This window comes from Symphalangus syndactylus, chromosome 17, assembly GCF_028878055.3.
Source record: "Symphalangus syndactylus isolate Jambi chromosome 17, NHGRI_mSymSyn1-v2.1_pri, whole genome shotgun sequence".
NCBI classification, from domain to species: Eukaryota; Metazoa; Chordata; class Mammalia; order Primates; family Hylobatidae; genus Symphalangus; species Symphalangus syndactylus.
The window spans coordinates 92,533,195-92,558,356 of record NC_072439.2 but is presented as its reverse complement, the minus strand read 5'-3'; the positions used below and the strand labels follow the sequence as shown (position 1 = coordinate 92,558,356).

Genomic DNA, 25,162 nt, shown 5'->3' with positions numbered 1-25,162 from the left:
GAAATAACTAAAATCAGAGCAGAACTGAAGGAAATAGAGACACAAAAAACCCTTCAAAAAATTAATGAATCCAGGAGCTGGTTTTTTGTAAAGATCAACAAAATTGATGGACCGCTAGCAAGACTAATAAAGAAGAAAAGAGAGAAGAATCAAATAGATGCAATAAAAAACGAAAAAGGGGATATCACCACCGATCCCACAGAAATACAATCTACCATCAGAGAATACTACAAACACCTCTATGCAAATAAACTAGAAAATCTAGAAGAAATGGATAAATTCCTCGACAAATACACCCTCCCAAGACTAAACCAGGAAGAAGTTGAATCTCTGAATAGACCAATAACAGGCTCTGAAATTGTGGCAATAATCAATAGCTTACCAACCAAAAAGAGTCCAGGACCTGATGGATTCACAGCTGAATTCTACCAGAGGTACAAGGAGGAACTGGTACCATTCCTTCTGAAACTATTCCAATCGATAGAAAAAGAGGGTATCCTCCCTAACACATTTTACGAAGCCAGCATCGTCCTGATACCAAAACCTGGCAGAGACATAACCAAAAAAGAGAATTTCAGACCAATATCCTTGATGAACATTGATGCAAAAATCCTCAATAAAATACTGGCAAACCGAATCCAGCAGCACATCAAAAAGCTTATCCACCATGATCAAGTGGGCTTCATCCCTGGGATGCAAGGCTGGTTCAACATACGCAAATCAATAAATGTAATCCAGCATATAAACAGAACCAAAGACAAAAACCACATGATTATCTCAACAGATGCAGAAAAGGCCTTTGACAAAATTCAACAACCCTTCATGCTAAAAACTCTCAATAAATTAGGTATTGATGGGACGTATCTCAAAATAATAAGAGCTATCTACAACAAACCCACAGCCAATATCATACTGAATGGGCAAAAACTGGAAGCATTCCCTCTGAAAACGGGCACAAGACAGGGATGCCCTCTCTCACCGCTCCTATTCAACATAGTGTTGGAAGTTCTGGCCAGAGCAATCAGGCAGGAGAAGGAAATAAAGGGTATTCAATTAGGAAAAGAGGAAGTCAAATTGTCCCTGTTTGCAGATGACATGATTGTATATCTAGAAAACCCCATTGTCTCAGCCCAAAATCTCCTTAAGCTGATTAGCAACTTCAGCAAAGTCTCAGGATACAAAATCAATGTACAAAAATCACAAGCACTCTTGTACACCAATAACAGACAAACAGAGAGCCAAATCATGAGTGAACTCCCATTCACAATTGCTTCAAAGAGAATAAAATACCTAGGAATCCAACTTACAAGGGATGTGAAGGACCTCTTCAAGGAGAACTACAAACCACTGCTCAATGAAATAAAAGAGGATACAAACAAATGGAAGAACATTCCATGCTCATGGGTTGGAAGAATCAATATTGTGAAAATGGCCATACTGCCCAAGGTAATTTATAGATGCAATGCCATCCCCATCAAGCTACCAATGACTTTCTTCACAGAATTGGAAAAAACTACTTTAAAGTTCATATGGAACCAAAAAAGAGCCCGCATCGCCAAGTCAATCCTAAGCCAAAAGAACAAAGCTGGAGGCATCACGCTACCTGACTTTAAACTATACTACAAGGCTACAGTAACCAAAACAGCATGGTACTGGTACCACAACAGAGACATAGATCAATGGAACAGAACAGAGCCCTCAGAAATGATGCCGCATAGCTACAACTATCTGATCTTTGACAAACCTGACAAAAACAAGAAATGGGGAAAGGCTTCCCTATTTAATAAATGGTGCTGGGAAAACTGGCTAGCCATATGTAGAAAGCTGCAACTGGATCCCTTCCTTACACCTTATACAAAAATTAATTCAAGATGGATTAAAGACTTATATGTTAGACCTAAAACCATTAAAATCCTACAAGAAAACCTAGGCAATACCATTCAGGACATAGGCGTGGGCAAAGACTTCATGTCTAAAACACCAAAAGCAATGGCAACAAAAGCCAAAATCGACAAATGGGATCTCATTAAACTAAAGAGCTTCTGCACAGCAAAAGAAACTATCATCAGAGTGAACAGGCAACCTACACAATGGGAGAAAATTTTTGCAACCTACTCATCTGACAAAGGGCTAATATCCAGAATCTACAATGAACTCAAACAAATTTACAAGAAAAAAACAAACAACCCCATCAAAAAGTGGGCAGAGGACATGAACAGACACTTCTCAAAAGAAGACATTTATGCAGCCAAAAAACACATGAAGAAATGCTCCTCATCACTGGCCATCAGAGAAATGCAAATCAAAACCACAGTGAGATACCATCTCACACCAGTTAGAAAAGTCAGGAAACAACAGGTGCTGGAGAGGATGTGGAGAAATAGGAACACTTTTACACTGTTGGTGGGACTGTAAACTAGTTCAACCATTGTGGAAGTCAGTGTGGCGATTCCTCAGGGATCTAGAACTAGAAATACCATTTGACCCAGCCATCCCATTACTGGGTATATACCCAAAGGACTATAAATCATGCTGCTATAAAGACACATGCACACGTATGTTTATTGCGGCACTATTCACAATAGCAAAGAGTTGGAACCAACCCAAATGTCCAACAACGATAGACTGGATTAAGAAAATGTGGCACATATACACCATGGAATACTATGCAGCCATAAAAAATGATGAGTTCGTGTCCTTTGTAGGGACATGGATGAAACTGGAAAACATCATTCTCAGTAAACTATCGCAAGGACAAAAAACCAAACATCGCATGTTCTCACTCATAGGTGGGAATTGAACAATGAGAACTCATGGACACAGGAAGGGGAACATCACGCTCCGGGGACTGTTGTGGGGTGGGGGGAGGGGGGAGGGACAGCATTAGGAGATACACCTAATGCTAAATGACGAGTTAATGGGTGCAGGAAATCAACATGGCACATGGATACATATGTAACAAACCTGCACATTGTGCACATGTACCCTAAAACCCTAAAGTATAATAATAAAATAAAATAAAATAAAATAAAATAAAATAAAATAAAATGACAATATCTAATAAACACTGAAGAATTATTAAAATTGCTAACTATCCACAAAAGAACAACATTGATTAATGGCAAGATTAAATGGGAGTTCGAAGATCCAGTTTCTGGTTTAGCTCTTCACTTAAAAATTGGTCCTTACCAACTCCATTAACCTCCCAGGTGGGTCTCAAGAGATGAGAGAATATCAGATGGGATCATCTCGAAAGTCCCCTTCTATTCTAAAATTTGTGAATTCAAAGTTCTAAATCCTTGGGAATAATAGAGGATCAATTTTAAAAGACTTTTTTCTTTTGTTTTTAAATGACAGCTGGTTTTGCAGAAGCGTATGGGAACCTGTATTGTCCAAAGTACTTGATTGGAGAAAATGCCTCAATTTTGTAGACTCGTATTTATTTGACAGACCATTATTTCACCAAGTATTTGATGCTTTGAAAACAAATCTGCCTTTGCGTACCTAGTTAAAAGCCTTCAATAACTTTCCATTGCTTACAGGATACAGCATGGCACCTGCATGACCTAGTCTTAACCTATCACTGCAGCCCTATTATTCACCACTGCTTTCATGTCTGATATATGTATCAGGACCATTGCATATGTGTTTTGTCCTCTCTGTTGTATGTTTCTCTCTCCCTCTCCGTCTCCACTGGTTTAATTCCTACTCTTTCTTCAAGTTTTGGTAAAATGTCATTTAGTCAGAAAAATACACCTTGACACCTCAGTCTACTCCCAGCTTCCTTCCTCCAGGTCAAATGGGTAGGAGCACAGGTCAACACATCCACAGCACCCTATAATTCCTTGTTCACTGCACTCATCACTATTTTAATTTACATATATACATGTGTAATATTTTCCCTCAAGTATAAACACCATCAAGACAGCCATGTCTCTTCTGTTCAGTGCTTTATCCACAGTAATTATATAACGTAGGATAAAATTGAAGAAGAGCTCAGTTACTCTTTGAATGAATTCCGCTTGTATTCACTAAAGTCTGCTATCTGGCCTTTGATGGAACACTTTCAGGAATGGAAAACCTACTACTTAAGAAAAATTATTTATTTTTTGATAATTCCATTAGCTACAACTATTGACCATCAATCTGTGGCCCTATAATTTTTGCCTCGAGTTTTTGTTTCAGACTCTGATTTCATGTAGAATAAGTACTTTTTGAGCTCTATCATCTATGTAGCGTTTTCTCTGTTTAGTAGATACATTTTCATCTAGGACATAATCACACTTCAAATGCAGAAGGAATAGTGCAAGCTGATGCCTACAGGGAAATGGTAGTTAGAGGAGGGCAAAAGATGAGACAACAAAACATTGTTCCCCAAAGAACAAAAGTATAATATTTCATTTGTGGTTTACTAATCTCAGTGAAATAAAGATTTAACCGAAGCTGTCTTCTCATTCTTTTCTTCTTCTGATTGTCCACCTTTTGATGCATTTTCTTTCATATTATTTGTTTTTATTTATTATATATATTTTTGAATTTTATTTTAGGTTCAGGGGTACATATGCAAGTTTGTTATGCAGGTAAACTTGTGTCATGGGGGTTTGTTGTACATATTATTTCATCACCCAGGTATTAAGCCTAGTACCCATTAGTTATTTACTGATTCCTTTCCTTCCTCCCACTCTCCACCCTCCTACAGGCCCCTTTAAACTGTATTTTTCAGTTTTCTTCAAATCTGAGTCTGCTCACATTCTGAAGTTCCCAAAGACATAATTAAAACATCAATGTGGGAGGAAGGTTCAACCTGGTGATTTTTAACTTCCCCTTGAACCCTGATAAGTTCTGACCTAGTGTAACATGACCCATGAAGGTCCTGCACTCAAAATTCTTTTTTGCTTTCCTAAAACTTAAACCCTCAAGATTTGGGGTAGACTCAATAAATCCTCTCACTCAATGTGCTTCCCTGCTTTTCATGACCAGTTCTGAGAACCTAGGGACTCAGAGTGGAGGAAAGAAAGAATGCTATAGTAATGGAGATTAGCAATGATTCTACTCTACTATCAGCCTTCTCACTCAAGGCTGCTTCTTCCTGTCTTCCTGATCACCCTTCACGGCCATGGAAGTTCTACTAAATCTCAGCAAAGTTATCCCTATATAAAAAAGAGTCAGAAGTTCTCCTGTCTGTTTAAAGATATGCATGGAAATTAATTACAAAGACAGACTTCTAATCTCAAAATCATATTAAATTGTGAGTTCTGAGAATTAGAAATAATTTTAAGGAGCATATCTTTTTGGCACTATTAGTGTATAATATAAACCATATGAGACTAGCAGTAATCCACTCTCTTAGTGAATTCCTCTAGTGACAAAGAGCTCACCACTTACAGGGTATCAAGTTCTATCTTTACGTAGTACTGAGTGTTACAAATATGTTTGTTTTAAACTGAAATCTGGCAATTTGATAATTGTAACTATTGGAACTAGTTCTATTTAATCTCTTCAATAATTTTGTCACAACATTTCTCTTACAAAACAATAAAATTAACATGCTGGTATATTTTCCCTTTGCTTTTTAATATGTATGAATATATTTGCATACATTTTAATATAAGTAACATAATGTCATTTTTCTATGTCTTTAATTTTTTTCAAAAACATTTTCTGTAAATATGCAACCTGTACTATGGATATATATTGTAATTTATTTAAACAGTTTCTTATTGAACATTTTAAAATGTTCACAAATGTTCAGTATAATGGTGCAATAAAGTTGTACGTTATTTTTGCTCAAATGTATTTTTTTATAATTTTATAAATTATTTTGTGCTTAAGTGGCTTAGAGGATATGGATATTTTAAAGTTTTGAAATATATTTGCATATGGATGAATGTTATATGTATGTTTTTCTCTTATTTTGTTTTATGACAAAATATATGATTCTTCATATATAAAGAAAGATATATACATACACACACACACAAAAAACCCACGCTCATAGCACTTATTTCTCTCCTGAGCTAAGAAAAAAGCAATAGACACAAAAGACAGATACTTGGGAATAAAAGTTATCTTCATCGTTAAATAAAAGCTTGACTATAAAACACAACATATCTATAAATGCATATTAGGTAGCCTACTAAAACTATATACAGGCACACACATGCGTATAAGATAGCCTATTAAATGTATACACACACACGCAGTTACTATAACATATATTTTATACATATGCTATATATACTATACTATATATATGTGTGTGTATATATACACACATATATGGTATGTATATATATACTATAGTATGTATATATATATACACACAGATAGTTTTCGTAGGCTACCTAATATGCATTTCTGAATGGAAATAGATTTACTCACTTTATCATGGTAACACTGGGTGGCCACACACAACTGCAGTTGGGTCAGAGTCTACTCTGTAAGCTTTCTTCAGGAGAAGCAGAGAAAGCATGTGCCGTGTAAACAATCATGTTAAAATGGCAAACAAATTCTTCCTTTTCTTCTTTCAATCTCGCCAATCAAATAAATCTGCTCTCCGAGGAATTGTTACCTCTTTATAGAAAAATTAGATGCGGAGAGTAGTCTTCGTTTCCCAGCATCTGTACATTTCCAGCTGTAAATATTTCAAGGCAGTGGACTTCACTGATTACTCCATATACATGCATATGTATACATGCAAATATATAAGCACATATATTTATACATATTGAGATATGTATAAATTGATAATAAAGAATACACAAAAATAACTGCTAATAAAAATGTTTTAAAATATGCAATTCCATAATACGCAATTTGAGTTTTTCCCAGTTTTGTTCTAGGACAATAAACCATTTTTTAAAGAGCTTAGTCAATTTGCTTGCCTGTCTTTGGGGGCCCTCTTATCTACAAATGAAGCTGTTGAGATGCATTTGTTAGTTTAACATTATTGGCTACGATTTGGTTATGCAGTGCTAATACCACTATTCCAAAGGTGGCAGCAGAAAAGCTGCTGGTTGGATAAAGAAAACAAAAAGATTATTTGCACTGTTTTCATCATGGCCCTCTTTATCTAACGTCATGGAGGTTTCTGGAGTTTTACTTTATTGTTGACAGAGTACTTTATTATGATACTTTTATTCATCTTAATGACATTTAGCATTATGAATTTCATAGCAATTATATATTTTTCTAATATTGTTTTAGAATATACAAATACTTCCACTGGCTACAGGTTGGCATTATGCTTTCATTTTGCGAAAAATAAATGTAGAAAACAGAGATATTATCAAGTTTCACCAATCTAATACAATTTTTAAGTAAATTTCTTCTATTTGTTTTAGTTGGTAAATTAGATACTTTTGCCACTAATTATTAGGTTAATAAAGATTCCGTTAATATCTCATAGATTTTATAGATTAAAAACCATGAAATTATAGCTTCACTATAGCTTAACATTTTATATTTAAATGTATTTCTTTGTCTTCTTTTCATGAGAGAAGTCACATTATTTCAGTTTCTCTGATAATTTCAGGGCTAGACAAATTAGGTCCCAGTTGTCCTATTTTTCTATTACACTCTTAATTAAGTTTTTTTAAGAAACTAGGCAGTAACCCTTTCATTTCTATCATCTTCAGAATAAAATTGGATGCCATGTCCAGTGCCAATGTACCTTTCAGACCTTTAATGCTTTGTCAGTAATGTATCCATTCGTCTGTCCATCAAAAATCCCTAAGACTAAGACGCATTTCATGAGCAATGAAAGCACGAAAACCAACTTTGTGGGAACACTGGTGCTCTGGAAGCAGAAATCCATTTTATTTCAAATTATAATTGGACTAGCACACCTCTGATGCATATTAATTATGACAACTATTATTATCATTATTTAGAGGACGGGTCTTGCTCTGTTGCCCAGGCTGGAGGGCAGTGACGCAATCATAACTCACTGTAGCTTCAAACTCCTGGGCTCAAGTGATCCTCCCACTTCAGCCTCCTAAGTAGTCAGAACTACAGGTGTGCCTCACCATACTTGGCTAATATTTAAAATTTTTTGGTAGAGATAAGATTTCACTATGTTGTCCAGGCTGGTCTTGAACTCCTCGTCTCAAGTGGTCTGCCCACCTTGGCCTCCCAAAGTGCTGGGATTACAGGCATGAGCCACCAGGCTTGGCCTTATTTTAATTATTTTCTAATGCAGTTGGGATAAAGTGAGGGAGGTAGAACTGTATTTGTTTTATTTTATTTCCGTTTCCACATCTCTAACCTTGTGGCAATACAAACTACATTTTACTGTTTTGTATGTATTTTCATACTAGTATTGAGATTATTTTCTTCCCATCTGGCCAGATAGGTTATACAGAGAAGAGCTTCCCAACTAATACAGTAAGGCACAATAGATTACAGGCCTTTGATATATTGATTCTTTCTGTCCTTGGGGCTGGCCTGGTAGGATTTGGGGGATTCACATCACTGTCAACAGGCAGGAAAATCCTCAACTATTTACTCCAGCTTGCCTGCAAATATTATTTTGAAGTGTTATCTTATGAGAAAAGCCATAAAGCAATGCTACCAACTACAGTAAAGGTTTGCTTCATTTTGCACAATGAATATAGATCTGTATCCGTTTTCCAGAAAAATATAAAGTGGGTAGGTGATATTTAAAATATATGAGCTAGACTGAGAATCTTGAAAGCTGTGAATATCACTCTAGTATGTAATTTTCCTTAATAAAATGCAATAAAATATAACTGAAAAATTAAACTATCACTTAATGAGTCAATAAATAAAGGACTGGATAGTTTTAAAGTTATTAAAATGCATTCTCACTGAAACATCCAATAAAACAGTATTATAAATCTCCACATACACACATCACATTTCCATATAGAGCTCATCTGAATTACACCCAAATGGAACATTTCACTTTTTAGGTTACCTAAGGTCTTTCTGTTTCCTGGCTAATAACCTAATATAGCTTTCCTGACTTTTTCTAATGCCAGAATTAACAGTTGACTTGCTTTTCTATGCCTTTTGTTCATGTAGAAACAATTTTTTACCACTGCATAGATAAGTACACATATGAAGGCTACCAGAAAGCTATGTTACTTGCAGGTAATAGTAGGTAGTAGACAAGTCTCTACTAATATCAACATGATTGATTTCTGCACATCACTTTGGTGGGGTACATTTAATAACTATGGGTCAACAAACTGAATCTGTCATGGTTCTCCAGATATTCTAAACAACACAAATGCTAAATCTTCCAATGAAAACCATCTACTGCACTGAATTTTCTCTAAGGATACATTTTTCTTCACCTACAAGTGAAAACAGAAATGCTGTGGTTTTTTGTTTGTTTTTGTGTTTTTGTTTTTGTGTTTTGCATGGAGGGTCAGCTATTGAAGCTATGTTTGTAAAGATAAATTAAAAATTGTTCTTTATTATATATGTTACAGAATCCCCTAATGGGGTAATCAAATAAAGTGTTCTCCGGGGGTGAAATGAAAGAACAGTCCATATGCCAATCTATTTATCTCCTCAGTCTACCTCTGATCACACTCTGAGCTTTCCCGTCTGCAGACTTGGTTTGTGTGCAGGTCAAATTACCTCCCATTTTTAAAATATATTTTTGCCCTGGCAGGGGCAGTACAATGACTCAACAACTAGGTTGTTACTAGTCACCTCCCCCTTAACACCATCCCTTTAGACACAATACAAAAGGCAGTATTCAACTGATCATATTGTTCACAGAAGAAAATCATCTATATGGGTTACATCTACACACTAAGAAAGATGCACTTCGTCCATACACATGAAAACAAAACTGCCAAAAGATTTTATATTATTGTTTACCTGATGAACTTTTCAAAAAAAAGTTCTCAAACCAACAACAATAATAATAATAAGGCTTATATTTAAGATGTACATAAATCAAATTTGAAGAATTTAAAATGTTTTCCATCTGTTATGATTTGAAGAAAGCTTTATCTTCTGACTTATGTTCAGTTGTTAATACTTCTTCACTGTTTAACTTTAGGGTTTCTGAATCACTATCTATACTCCCACTCCTACTAAGCTAGAGTAGTTAATGATTTGTAAAACACTTGTGTGCTTAAAGGTCATCAAAGACTGTTGAAAAATATGTCTAGCCCTCAAAAAACAAACACCTTATTTTACAAATGTACCTTTCATTTATAGTTACTTTTAACAAAAAAAAAAAAAGCACGGCAGCATGCATCTGATCAAAGGCAGAATTCCCTATCTCTAATAGTAAAAACAGCTACTATCATGAATACATAATTTAGACAGTAAAATAGTAATTTTATAAGCATTAGTGGTCAGCTTTTTAATAAACCTTTTGGGTATGTATTGCTTTCCTAATTTGCCAGATGAGTTACCTGAGGATTTAGAGTCTTTGATAATATAATTCCAGGTGATTCAATTTCAGACAGTAGAGAAGAAATTGGAATCCAGGTACATTTGTATCAAAAGCCTATGGTCTTTGTTTTCATACTGTGTTTGTTCAATCGCCCATTTTGTATCATTTTCGGGCCCAAGAAATTATATCTGTTAGAGGTTCATGTCTCATTTGTGACAGCTTCCAAAAAGGTAAAACAACTGGATCCTCCTTTTTCTGCTCCTGGTGCTCATCACAAAACTAACTGGGGTTTTGCCAAACAGACTCTATGTTGGGAGGACTACAAACATGAGTTCTTCGCCCTGAGCAAAATCACTGATTCTTACAACTTAAATGGGTTTTGATCGGTTTCCTCTTCTGATGTCAGGGTGATACTGCCAGTGCGTCCTTACCCAATATGCAGTGAGGGCAGAGAGGGGACCACTCATGTCACTCTCTGAAATGAGTCCATGTAGAATAAGCCGGTTCACCTATTTTACAGGCAGTGACACCCAAACCTGGTACTGTTCACTTAAAAATGCTTACAAATAGGAGAATCGCTTGAACCTGGGAGGCAGAGGTTGCAGTGAACCAAGATCACGCCACTGCACCCCAGCCTGGTGAGAGAGGACAGAGCAAAACTTCGTGTAAAAAAAAAAAGCTTGCAAATGAACAGTATTGGAACAGGAGGAAAGGGCCCCAGCAAGTCTGGCACCTTCTTCCTCTTCATCGTCTATTCTTTTCTTAAATTCGGACGCAGAGCACTTAGTAAGTATCTGCCCTGTGCTAGTCACCTTGCTAAGTGCTGTGGGTCTTAAGTATAGTTCAAGGAAATATAAATAACAGTCAAAACTATTTTAGAGAAAGAGCTGTACAGAACAGGATCAGAAGTTTTCTCAATTCCTACTCCCTGTCTGGTGTTAGTTTGCTAGGGTTACCATAACAAAATACCACAGACGGGATAGCTTGAACGACAGAATTCTTTTTACCCCAAAAATTCTGGAGGCGGAAATTTCGAGAGCACGGTGTTGGCTGGGTTGTTGGTTTCCCCTGAGCCATCTCCTCTTGGCTTGGAGACAGGTGCCTTCTCACGGTGCCCCTACATGGCCTTTACTGTGTGTGTGCCACCCCTGGTGTCCCTTATAAGGGCACCAGTTTTATTGGATTAGGGTCACATATGACTTTATTTATACTTAATTCCCTCTTTAAAGGCCTTATCTCCAAATACAGTAACTTTGGGGTTAGGGGTTTAACATATGAATTTGGGGAAACACAACCCACCCTTAAGAGTAACCATTACATAAATGTCCATAATGTGCAGTGGACATAAGCCAGGGTGGGTCAGATACCACATGCATGGAGCTAGGAGCATGGATGCTTCAGCCAGCTTGGGTTCAAATCCCAAGTCTGCTACTTCTTAATTGTATAATAACTGGTGAAATTTCTTAATGTTAGTGCTTCATCGGTCAACCTGTTAAACCAGACAATAAGAGTACTTGCCTCCCAGGGTTAATGTAAATTGCTTTATATCTATTATGTTAGTAAGTTGAAATAAAAGTTGGCTATTAGTGGTGGCTAAGTGGTTTTAAAGATGATGCTACTCCTCTTTCTCCTCTAGATATAACATAATAGGAACTGTGAGAACAAAAGGTAAAAGACAGACGAAATCAAACGCTTTAATTGAAAGATATTAACATACACCAAGTTTTCTTAATTATAATCATTTATTTTATTATAATGTGAAGAAAGGTACAATATAAAAAGATACTTGGATTCCGAAATTTGTAGCTTAATTAATTCTTTTTACAAATCTTTGTTGAGCACTTACTACATGTGAGAAAGCCTTCCTGGTATTTTGGAGACAGCAGGGAACAAAATAAACAGGAATTGCTATTCTAGTGAAGCTTACATTCCAGAATGGATATATATCACCTCCACATTTAACACTCACTTCAGAAATAGGGGAAAGTAAGATACACCCAACAGAAAAAAAAAAAAAAAAAAAAAAAAGTCAATTGACAACGTCATGCAGCAAGTTAATATTGTTATCGCGTAGCCAGAAAAAAATACACAGGAAGCATACTAACTCTGCGGCCAGTTAGATGGGCTTCCCTAAAGGGTCCCTTGACCCCTGTGATGCCGGTTTGGGCTTTTCTTACCCCACGTCCAGGCACCCGGACCATCTTCCCGCCCGGTCCGGCTCGGCCCTGCCCGGCGCTGCGCGTGGAGCGGGAGGGAGCCCGGCCCTCGCCTCGGTCCCGGCTGCGGGGTCGCCGCCAGCCTCCGCCGCCCGTCTCCCCGCCCGCGGCGAGTCCACACTGGGGCCGGGTTTGAAGCAGCGCCGCGCACCCGGAGCGGGAGGGCCAGGGGTCCTGCCTTTGCACCACGGCTGGTGGCCAGATCGGCAGGTCCCTGGTCCCGGCGCGGTGGTCGCCCAGAGCGCGAGTGACTTTGTCTTCTGCTGGGTGACTCCTGGCTCACGTCACCAGTTTGACAGCCTCTCACCAAATCAGAGAGCGGCGCTCGCCGGGAGCTCTGGGCGTCACCGGGAGCTCCCGCAGATTAGAACTCGCCTCTCCTAGCTCCTCCCCTCAGTCTCATTTAAAGCTCCCACGGGTTTTACTGAAAAATTGAGTGGGCTCAGTTTCTGCAGCGCTTTCTTCCACTGCAAGATGGTAAGTGAGGAACTGGCGTTAGCTAGTCTGCTGGCAAACTTGGGTCTCTGAAAGTTAATAAGCTTTGCATTTAGAATTTATTCCACCTTGGGAGCAAGATTTCTCTGCTACCCGCCAATTAAAACAGATCCTCTCTGCTGCCCTGTCTCTCTTTTAGTATCCTCTATCCGCTTTCTCTCTCTCTCTCGCCCTCTCTCCCTCTTCTTTCTCTCCTTTCTCTCTCTCGCCCTGTCTCTCTCTTTCTGTTATTACTACTTTCCTTACTTTCTCCCCAACTTCCCCCTCCACCTGCACTCACTTTTCATTCTACCTCTTCCTCTAGATTATACATATATTTGCAAACACTTGGACATGACCTTGTCTAGGGATATTTGAAGTTTGTTTTCTTCTCAGGTATCAATTGCATAATAGCCTAGCTCTGATTCCAAAAGAAAAAAAAAAAAAAAAAACCTCAGGGAAGGAGTCTGCAAACATGCCTTTAAAATAAGAGAAAATTGCACTTGATAAACTTTTGGTTGAATTTCTTTGGTCTGCACTGCCCAAGCTGGACTTGCTTCAGAACTGGAATTTTTCAAAACTTAATTTACCGAGAACATTAACAAAGTGTGATTGAACTGACTTCACTTTTTTTTCTCTTTTTTCTTCTTATTTGTTTTCTCTCTGCTTGTGTTAATGCCCAAAGAAGCCCTGTAGTAGTCAAAAAGAATTTTTCCAAAGCTGGGCTCTGCTAAAATGAATGGCTTTTACCTGATTAAACATTGACAAATAATTTAAATTTGGTGTTGTACAAATTAACCCAGGAAGGCTGCATACCTGCCCCTGCCTGGACTTTTGGAAAGACTGTGTGTTTGAGGTTCAAGAAGTGGAGGGCAGGAGAGTGTTCACTGGATCAGAACACAGTGGAGAGCACATGCCAGTTAGTGGCAGGATAACTTTGGAGGGACATTGAGCCCTAGTGATGGACAGAACTAGAGCTTGCTGTCTTTGCTAACGAACTTCTTTCAGCTTTGATTATACGTTTACTTGGAGCGACTTTATGCTCCTGTGCTTAGTATTGGGAGCAAAATGTTTTGATTATCTCTGGGACAGAGATAGATTAGATAGATAGATAGATAGATAGATAGATAGATAGATAGATAGATGATAGATAGATGATAGATAGATAGACAGACAGATAGATTGATGGACTATGAGCCAGCAGTATGTTAGATCAGAGGGAGGAAAAAGGAAGGAATGAGGCAAGTATGATTCAGAAACAAAAATGAAGAGGTCAGTCTATATTATATCATACCCATTTCAGCTTTAGCATTCTGCGTTCTTTGTCCTTCAGGAGTTTTAGAAATATAATTAAGGTATTTGCTAGAAAGAACCAAATAGTTCTTATGGTTTTGAATCATTAAGTAGAATTCCCTTTATTTAGATCTGGGTAGACTATTAGACGGGCTGGACGTTGCAACAGAGAATCCTCCTGGATATGTACAGATTTCACCCATTCAATGCTAGTCTGCTCTTTTGCTCCGAGGGCCTAAGAGAAATTCTGGGTAAACCAAGAAACTCATTCCCTTTTAGTAGTTATAATTTCACCACCCCCAAATTAATATGGATCTATACTTAACACCTTTTCTGATTTTTTTTCTTTATATTTCACTGCATGTAATTTCGGTATTTCTCCCACCCTTTCCCCCTTCTAAATCTCCATCACCCCATCTTTTGGGACCCCTCACTCCCCCCATACTGAATTTCACAGAACACCATTCTGCCTTGCCAAGACCAGTACTTTGTAGGAGGCCAGAGCTATAATTGCCCGTATTCCACTACAACGTCAGAATCTAGTGTTGACGTTTCCACGGAGACTTGGGTCTCTTTCTGGGCTGCTGGTCTCCTGGACAACAGAGAGCTCCAACAAGCACCACAGGCACAGGGTAAGTTCTGCTCTTCTGCTTCCCTGATAGATCTGGAGCTCTTTTCCATACCCGTGGCTGCAGAGCATCATGGGCTAGGACTCTAGAATAAGGGACGATATGGAAAATTTAAACCCAAGGACTCCTGATTTTTACAGTCATAAAGCTGCTGCTTTACACTTGCCAAATAGTGAAAATGGGATTCTTTACCTTGCCCACTGGATAGCATGTATTTCTCCCTATAATGTACAGTTCTTGGGGAGTCCTATCTCACTGAGGGAGTGTGAGTCTGGATCAAAGTTTTATAAACAACACACCAGCAGCATGTCTTTAGAATGAGGATACCAGTTGGAACGCTTCTTTTGGAATTCAGGAAAGTTTCCCTGAGTTTGAGAGAAAAGCAAGAAATACTAACTTAATTTTTATTTCATAGAGGAAGTTCCATGGATAGCGTGTTAGAAGTAGAAAAAGGATTCCCTTTTACACACAAAAAAAGCTTCAACTTTGGAGAGAAGTACAGCATTGACGTAAAATGACATATTAATTTTGATCTGTGGCATATGAGCAATATTTATAAATATTAAAGAAATGTCTGTGTTAAACACTCAAGATTCTTAAAGAATTCTCAGACACCCCAGAATTAAATATCCATACTGTTGGTTCTGCCACATGATTCGTTTTATTTTTTAAAAAGACACAAACAAAGGAACCCCAAATATTAAAAGCACACTTAAATGTCAGGGAGGACGTTGTTGAATATTAGCTTTCCACTACAAGCAACAGTAAAAGCAAAATGCCCAAGAATGTGAACCCAAACTACTTATGCCATTTTATTCCTATCTCCTTACTCATCATTTCACTTTAATCAAAAATATTTCAGTATCAACAGTATAACCAGAGAAGGATAAGAGTCTAAACCGTAGTAGATGAAGAAAAGAAAGTAAAAGTAGACCCGGTTAGTATGCCCAACCATAGTTTTTTATTGATAGATAGAGCTAACTGTCAAATATGGGGGGAAAAGTCACTTTGAAAAAACATTTATAAAATATACAGATTAGAACAGTTGAAACAGATACGGTCTGGGCACAGTTTTGAGATTTTCATTAAGACCTTCAAAGAAGCAAGGTCCAAATTGTTTTAAAGTAGAAAATGTTACCACATAAAATTCCAAATAAATACAGTCCGTTAGATTAAAACAGGCAGGCAGACAGGCAGGCAGACAGGCAGAGAAACTGGTAGCATTACAGACTAGAATTTAATTATAGAGCCAAACAGTATATTATCAAGTGCTAAAGCTTAGAAAATAAGATAAAAACTAGAAAAACCTAATGGAATTGCAATGTTATGCCGAGTTTGGGGGGAGATCAATAAGTATTTGCATAAATTAATGACAAAGACTGGACAGTCTTTATTAATTTATCCAGCAGGAATACATATGTTAGGCAAGAATGTGACCCCTTACTGCTTAAAAAATTTACCTCTTTAACTGCTATGTCATGCAGTGTATAAATATTTGTCTCTCACAGCTTGCTTGCCTTTTCTAAAAAAACTTTAAATGTCTTGTTTTCCCATATGTCAGCAATAGCTGTTGAAGAAAAATAATTGAACCTATTAAACTTTCTGATTTTATTTGATAAGTTTCTTTATTACACAGAAACTACAAGATTATTTTCTCAGTTATCGATTTGTATTTTCACAGAATCATTCAGTGACTCAAATTTTCCTCTTCCGGACTTGTGCTCCTGGGAAGAGGCTCAGCTTTCCTCTCAGCTCTACAGAAATAAGCAGGTATGTGTAAGTCAGAACATTGAGACTGGCCATGTTCTGTGTGGTCCATTCCCCACTGTTAATATCTTGCTTCTTTTCCCTTTTGAAATTCATGCTGACTCAGTTTAGAACCAAAGTGACTGCTGTGTCCACAGAGAGATCAAAGTTAGATGATCAATGTCAGAGAAAAGAAAAACAACGAAGACACTCTAGAAAGGTCTGCAGTCAAGCTCTCACTTTACGCATTTTAGCCGTATGACCTTGAATCCTTTTCCTTTTCCTCATTTATGGAATTGTAATCCTTGTACTGCCTATCTCAGAGGGCATTTGAAAAGATCAAATGATATAATGAGTGTGACAGTGCTTTTAAACCATACCCATAGCTAATACTTGGAGAAGAGAGAATGATTACAAAATATTTTCCTAAGATTGCTTTTTTCCATGTTGTATTAGTTTTGCCCCTGATGGGTAATTGAATCCAGTGGACATACAGACAGATCAATCTGAGGCTGAAAGAAGCCGACCCACCTCTATTTTTATTTATTTATTTATTTATTTATTTAAACATGCATGGGAGGAGTCCAGCAAAATCTTCCTAAACATCATTTTCTATATTTAATCTACTGGACATACAGACAGATCAATCTGAGGCTGAAAAAAGCCGACCCACCTCTATTTTTATTTATTTATTTAAAAGTGCAAGGAAGGAGTCCAGCAACATCTTCCTAAACATCATTTTCTATATTTAAACAGTTGCATGCAGCTCATTTTCCCTCATATCTACCTGATTCCCTTGTGGTTACAATTTTAAAAGTCTATTATAATCTCTCCAAACGCTTTGCAGTGAATGAAAATGCAGAACACAAAGCTGAACAACTAGGTGTTCAGGGGATGGAGATTTAATTTAAGCCTCTCAGGATGAGGGCTCCCTGTTCTTGTGCTCATACAACAAACAAGCATCAAGTTTAAGGCAGTTAAGGAGCAGTGGCGTTATTATAAGGTTACAAAGTCAATATAGTGGTGCAGCCTTCAACACTGTCTGCTTTTTGTAGCTGCAAGATACCCTGGTGCAGAAGGAAGAAGAACTCGCTAGGTTACACGAAGAGAATAATCACCTCAGACAATACCTGAATTCTGCTTTGGTTAAATGTCTTGAAGAAAAGGCCAAGGTATGTATGATGTATGTATCCACTTTATAAGAACAAAGCGGTGATTTGAGAAAGGAAATGATTTAAGTAAAACTCCTTGATTCAACAGTGTATCTTGATATGCATTTATAAGATGGATGGTTTCTCTTAAGGAAATACGGCTCTTTCACAAGAATTTTTATCTATCATTTCTCTGAAGTACCTAGATTGCAGATGTCAGTCTTATATTACGAAAGAAGTTGCTTACAAATCAAAAGCCAGTTGAGGGTGGGGGTTGCTGAGACAATCAGGGTTAATCAAAAGGCAGAGTTAGATGGATGGAATACTGGTATGGGAAGCACATCTAAAAAACACTTCTTTTAATGATCCGTTTGGCTTTAGGCAAATCATTCTTACTTAGATCCTCACTTAACTTCATCTGTAATGGATGGTCTCAAATATCTTTTAAAAATTCTGCTAGATCTAAAATGCTGGGAATATTGCTGGAGCCCAAATCTCTTGATTTGGCATTTACAAATTCCATTAGGCAATTAGGCATATACAAGTACATTATCATTTAATTCACATTTTTTCTCCACTTTTAAAATGAGCTATTTCTAACTCAAGGATAAATAATTTACTTATGGTCTTTTTTTGTTCATGCTGAATTCTTTGCTTTTCATTTTTTCTCCACTTTAAAAATGAGCTATTTCTAACTCAAGGATAAATAATTTACTTATGGTCTTTTTTTGTTCATGCTGAATTCTTTGCTTTTCATTTTTTCTCCACTTTTAAAATGAGCTATTTCTAACTCAGGGATAAATAATTTACTTATGGTCCTTTTTTGTTCATGCTCAATTCTTTGCCTTTCAATTTTTTATTATCTATTTGCCATTATGTTATTATTAATGCTTTCATCATCAATCTTTTCCATACTTCTAGACAAGTTACATTACTTGGTATTATTTGATCTAAATTGATGATGCTTCTTGCTACTCTTACCAAATAGAGCAGTTCAGAGAATAGAAGACACCAGATTTGATTTCTTTACAGTTCAGTTGCCTTTGTTAAAAAGAGAATACATCTTAGTTGTTTGCCTGGGCTCCTAACTGCAGCCACCATTCCATAAAAGGACACTTACTATATTATTAAGTGGTAATAACTAGGCAGTTTTATCTGTCAGTCTGAATAATTTTCCAATATTTAGAATAATATAATAATATATCTTGGAAGTGCTTTGAAAGTTAATGAAATAAGAAGAAGCAGTGTTGTATAGTGTGTAATCAGAGGATCTGTCTAGATTTGGGTGGCTTAGGTTTATGTCCAAGCTAAATCATTCTCAGCAAGTCATTAATATGTCTGTGCTTTAGTTTCCTCATTAATGAAGATTTTAATAACATCTATATCCCATGAGATAATACATGTAATCAGTGATTTATAAATTGTAGTAAATGATAGTTCATTTATACATGAAAAACCTATTCTGTATAAAGAATATTGTTCATAAATAAATATAAATGCTTATATTTATTTATAAATATTTATTCATATAAATTTATGAATATTTACTTATATAAATGTATATTTATAAATCATATAAATATTATTTATAAATATTAAATAAATATAAATATTATTTATAAATATTATTTATAAATATTTATAAATAAATATAAATATTATTTATAAATATTTATAAATAAATATAAACATTTATATTATAAATAAATATAAATATTATTGAAAATAAATGGCCAGGCATGGTGGCTCACGCTTGTAATCCCAGCACTTTGGGAGGCCGAGGCGGGCGGATCATGAGGTCAGGAGATCGAGACCACGGTGAAACCCTGTCTCTACTAAAAATACAAAAAATTAGCCGGGTGTGGTGGCAGGCGCCTGTAGTCCCAGCTACTCGGAGAGGCTGAGGCAGGAGAATGGCGTGAACCCTGGAGGCGGAGCTTGCAGTGAGCCGAGATCGTGCCACTGCACTCCAGCCTGGGCGACAGAGCAAGACTCTGTCTCAAAAAAAAAAATAAATAAAAATAAATAAATAAATAATAGTTTCTTTACAAAAGATAACTTAAAAAATGATAGTGCCATTATTGCTATAATAATAATAACTTGCCTGTGCTGAGATCTTAAAAATATCATCTGGTCCTTTCAACATTTAAAACAATTGAGTAAAAAATATGATTTAGAGTTTTTAGGCAGTAACTTGTCATCACAGATTTTACTTTACAAACAAGCTAATCCAATCCATCTTACTTGTGTGTGAAGAGAAACTTAATCTTTTTTTTGAAATAATTTAGTTAACTAGTAAATATATGAAAAAAGTATAACTTTCAAATATCACTTCCCTAGAAATTGCTCTCATCTGATGAGTTCTCCAAAGCATGTGGAAAATTCAGGAAGGGGAAGAGAAAATCCAAAGAGCAAAGATACTCTCCTGCTGAGATTCCCCATCCCAAAAATGCCAAAAGAAACCTCTCTAGTGAATTTGCTAACTGTGAAGAACAAGCTGGGCCCCCTGTGGATCCCTGGGTCCTTCAAACACTTGGGTTAAAAGACCTTGACACTATCGATGACACCTTATCAGCTAACTACAGTGCCCTCGCATCTCGTCCCAGAAGAGTCGCCAGCACATTTTCCCGGTGTCCGGATGATGCAGTTGATTATAAAAATATCCCCAGAGAGGATATGCCAATTGACTATAGAGGTGACAGAACAACCCCCTTGCACAGCACTGCCACTCATGGAGAAGATTTCCACATCCTTTCTCAACTTTCAAATCCCCCAGTGGGGCTGAAAACTCTTCCTTACCATACTGCTAATGTGTCACCCAACAAGACAGAGATGGCATTTTCCACATCCCTGAGCCCTCATTGTAATGTGAAAACTCATTCCTTCCACCAGGGACAAGCCTTTGTGTGTCGAGATGAGGAGGGAGGCTGGAAGTTTACCTGGGTCCCTAAGCAGTCTTAGTGACCCCTCTTTTATCACAAAGCACTGCCATGAACTCTGTTTACAAAGACCTCTCTTGCACTTGAATTTGACTATGTGGAACACAGAAGCTATTGCTTAGACTGTCTCCTGCCACTTTAAATGTCGCTCTCAATTACCCACTTAAATCTGCAGGGAATGGCTTCCAAGCATCCATAATGAAACATGTCCGCGCTTCTTTCACCTAAATTTGACTTGTTTACACACCAATACCTGCTATTGACGTCCTCTCTTCGCCCTATACTTGAAAAAGTATTTTCCACTCACTTGTATATTCCTTTAAGACCCAGATAACATTTTTCCAATTATAACCAGTTTAACAGAGTTTCCTCTTTTAAGTAGTTGAAATATTCACAGCCCTTTTACTTTTCTCCCTTTGTCATTTCTGAAAACGCCTTTAGAATGAGCCCTATTTTTGCTTCAAGTACTTGCTACTGCATGTTCAAATAGCTGAGGGTGGGGTAGGAACAAGTGTCTTTGCCCATCACCACTACTCCTGAAGACATAATATGGGTGTGTGTAGTGCTATGTTCATGGCAGTTCAAAAAGTTCAGTGCCCCATGGTGGCATTGACAAAGTCTCTTAAAACAACTGTAACTCCACTAATAATCAATATCACAGATAAGTTTTAAAATTACAAGGAATTTAAATTATTTTTAAATGCCTTATGATGTATCAGCTTCTATAGGTACCCAGCATGGTTTCTTTAACCAACATGACTCCAAGAAGAACATTTTGAGGGACTGTGGTAACAAAACTAGTCATCATCTGCAACTACCCAGATGCTGACAAATTCCTATTGCTGGAAATAGACTAACCTAGCTCAGCCATTGTCTCATTCATTCATTCATTCATTCACATATTCGTTTTTTCATTGATCAGTCCACCCAAGACATCTGCAGAATACCTAATGCCTACTTTGTACCAGGCGCTATGCTATGTGATGGTGATAAAATACAAGCAATTTAGACACTATGGCCACCATCATGAGACTTAGACCTACTCATCTGCTATGACTTTGAGAAAACGACTTCCCTTTTGTGAAGGTTCAGTTTCCCAGCTGTAGAAGACAGAAGTTGGACTAGATACTTACTAATATTCTATGAATTGAGGCTGGGTCCTATCAGATTTACTCCAACATGGCAGTTTCAGGTCACTGAAGAAACTAAAGAGAAGTCTTTAGATAGGCACTGCAAGTATTATGTAGGGTAAACTTTATGTACAATTAATAAAATTCAAAAATATAAGTCATTTGAAGTTAACATTAGAAATCATTGCTCTGATCACAGTACTCTTTTTCTAGAGCCCATTTTGCGGTTAACTCAGTGTAACTGTGTAAGAATAATTTGCATCTAAAAATAGATATGTATTAATTTTTAAATAAGTGTGGATAGATCACATATAAATATTGCTATCAAGGACTTCATATTTCTAAATTTGAAACAATATATTTTTAGTGCTTGTGCTAGTTTTCTTCTTTCCCATCTTTCAAGACCCCTATCATTCCCAGAATAATTTGCACATCCTGCATGTGCACCTATGTTTTTTGGACAAACTTCAATTAATGATGAAATCTTTCATGTTGAAACCTGTTCTCATTTTTCTCTTTTCCACATCTCAGTAAGTCATCTTACACAACCAATATCTCGTAGGTCAACTGTGTTGGTTAGGATTCTTTGTAACAAAGACATGCCTTTCATTGGTGTTTCTGTTTGGTTGTTGCTTTATTTTGGTGATGTAAGCAAAAGGTCTGTTTTATAAAGTTTTGTTACCACCCACTTTTAAAAATAATTTATGAAGAAAATCCAATACAGTAATTAGTATTACTCTCTGGAGTACTTTAATAAGTAGAACACATTCCATTTTCTAAAAAATAAAATAAAATAAATAACTGTGCCTTTTACATTCTAGTGTCTGTGCCCCTGGTTGGTGAAATTTGTCTCTTTTTAGAATAAGATATTTAAGAATTCGAATTATTGTACTTTACGACACTAGGAATTGAGAAAGTAATATAACTAATTTTGAACGTCTAATAATCAAGCTGTTAAAGGAAATGTATCCGTTAACAAATATTTATTTTGCATTCTTTGTGTGCCTTATCATGTGTTAAGTACCATGAGGATACACCCAGGCTTAGTACAATGCATTTGGTATATAAAACAAAACCACATAAAATGTCATAGCTTTTGATAGCTTTTAAATGAAACTTAATTTTGGCCCAGTTTAAAGATATTACAGAACATTTGGGATAAAATGTGATGTTTTCCTGGCATATATCATGGATGATATTATGGAAGACAATTGCCACGTTTTTGAAATCATGTCTATAAATATTTAATATCCATTTAAATTATGTATAGAAAATTATTTTGTTCAAGTTTGAGAAATTAAAAATTTCTTTCACCTGAGTATATGTTTTACTTATATGGCTTCACTGTGTCTCTCTAGTAAACCACAGTTAATATTTTAAGCTATAGTGGGAAATAAAAACTAAGTCTTTTGTGATTGTGATAACTATTTTTACACCATGCTTAACATTCCCTAATAGCAGATTTTCTTCTCCTGGTTTGTAACCATAATCCTGTGTATTTGCACTTCTTTGTATGATGTCTATGGCCAGACTAATGTCTTCAGCATTTAGGGCTTGATGGTTCTTTCCCTTCTCTAGGGCACATTAATGAGGCTTTCAAATGTTAAGTGGCTTAGAGTCCAGTGCCTTCTGGGTACACTACTCTCTTAACTAGCCACAAATAAAAATTAGAATCCAGTATCAATTTGTTAAATTTTCCAATGTCCTCTGATCATCTGAAAAATAAATCATACTCATATCTCACTAGTATCTGGAAAAAAAGGATGTTGTTAAGCTTCAGCTATGAAGGTGACGTTAAATAAATGAGATTATTTAAGACTTCAGTGATGCTAATCTGTAAGTTTGAAAAATTTGAGGAAAAGGAACAATATGAATTAACGGAAAAAATTATTTGATTTAATTCAAAAAAATGACTTTTTTAAAGAAAGTATGATAAATGGATTTAACAACTCACTTGTAGCATAGATGTGGAGAAAAGTATAGCGTTAATATATCCAGTGATAAGTTTTTGATAAATATTACATCTTGCTTGTAAGGTCAGGGTATATAATTTTACCTGTGTTTCAGTTTACCAAAAGATTCACATAAGATTAAATATTAAATTCTGATATTTTTCTTTATATTTCACTAAACCAAATAGAATTGGTTTTCAAGCTACAAATATATAGTGTATGTTTTTCAACTTATTTTTCATATTTTTATCTGTATTTTTTGTTCTATAAACATAACCAGACATCCAGTTTTAATTCTTGTATCAAATATCCTGCAATTGTTAAATATAACACTTAATATTTTAAATAATATGATTTCTATATAATTTGAAATATTTCTAATTATATGTAAGAGTCAATTTTGTAATTAATTTATAGCTAATAAATAATGACAAAAACTTAATCCTACTTTTGGCCCTTATTTTGGAAACATTTTTTAGCAAATGGAGCAACGAACCAAGAAAAAGTTTTATGTGCCCATTTATTCTGTAAATTTTGTCACAGAAAAAAAAGCATGTCAATTTTCAAATGTATGAAATAGTAGTATGATTAATAATGGAGGTATTTATTCAACAGATATAGCCTCAGCTGAGATACAGCCTCTGGTTCAGGCTCAGCTGAGGATATATGGACGAAATATGTGTTAAAACTAACTTAGCTATAAATGAGAGAAACATAATTTAAATATGCTTAATCAAAGCAAGGGAATAATTGGCTCTCATCATTGATGTTTATATTTCCAGTATCGTTGGATCTATGTGCTCAAAAAATGTCAGCAATCTGGTTTGGGATTTCAAGCAAGGCTATGATTAGGAATAGATTATTGAATGGTGTTAAGATAACACTCACCTTACAAAAGCATGACAGAAACCAACATGGGGTAAGATCTGTGAGCTTAAAGAGCAATCAACATCTCACAAAATATTCTCTAGTTTTGTGACATTCCACCTCCAATGAATAAAGCCTCAGTTAAATGTTCCAGATTGATTTTAGTTATACCATGAGGAATTATGAAGAGATTAGGGTATCTGCATATGAAAATTTTGAGCAGGATTATCTTGAGGCCACTATATAGGTATATAGCCATATTTTCCTCAGGGAAAGATTAATATCAAGAGACAATGATTTGAGACTTGCCTCTCAGGGCAGTAACCTGTCACTACATGGAGATTATCTTGTTATCAGTCATGGATAACCTGGATTTTATTTAGT

General features: G+C 36.2%; 2 protein-coding genes across 3 annotated transcripts in view; one reads left to right on the top strand and one right to left on the bottom strand.

Moving 5' to 3' along the window:
- OSTN (osteocrin) overlaps positions 1 to 12,582 on the bottom strand; it is a 420,502-nt gene extending 407,920 nt beyond the window's left edge. The window contains exon 1 of the mRNA XM_063621972.1: positions 12,559 to 12,582. The gene's annotated coding sequence lies outside the window, so the exon portion shown is untranslated. The remainder of the gene's footprint in view (positions 1 to 12,558) is intronic.
- A 410-nt stretch (positions 12,583 to 12,992) lies between these two features.
- The window catches only part of GMNC (geminin coiled-coil domain containing), a 71,938-nt gene continuing 59,768 nt past the window's right edge, over positions 12,993 to 25,162 (top strand). Inside the window, exons 1-5 of one of the 2 annotated variants that reach the window (XM_063622327.1) lie at positions 12,993 to 13,074; positions 14,822 to 14,996; positions 16,675 to 16,763; positions 17,795 to 17,911; positions 20,231 to 23,277. In XM_063622327.1, the coding sequence (XP_063478397.1) occupies positions 13,072 to 13,074; positions 14,822 to 14,996; positions 16,675 to 16,763; positions 17,795 to 17,911; positions 20,231 to 20,851 (1,005 nt within the window). In that variant the 5' untranslated portion in view covers positions 12,993 to 13,071 and the 3' untranslated portion in view covers positions 20,852 to 23,277. Of the gene's footprint in view, positions 13,075 to 14,821; positions 14,997 to 16,674; positions 16,764 to 17,794; positions 17,912 to 20,230; positions 23,278 to 25,162 lie in introns of those variants that run through there. The other variant, XR_010116803.1, reaches the window with a different exon arrangement.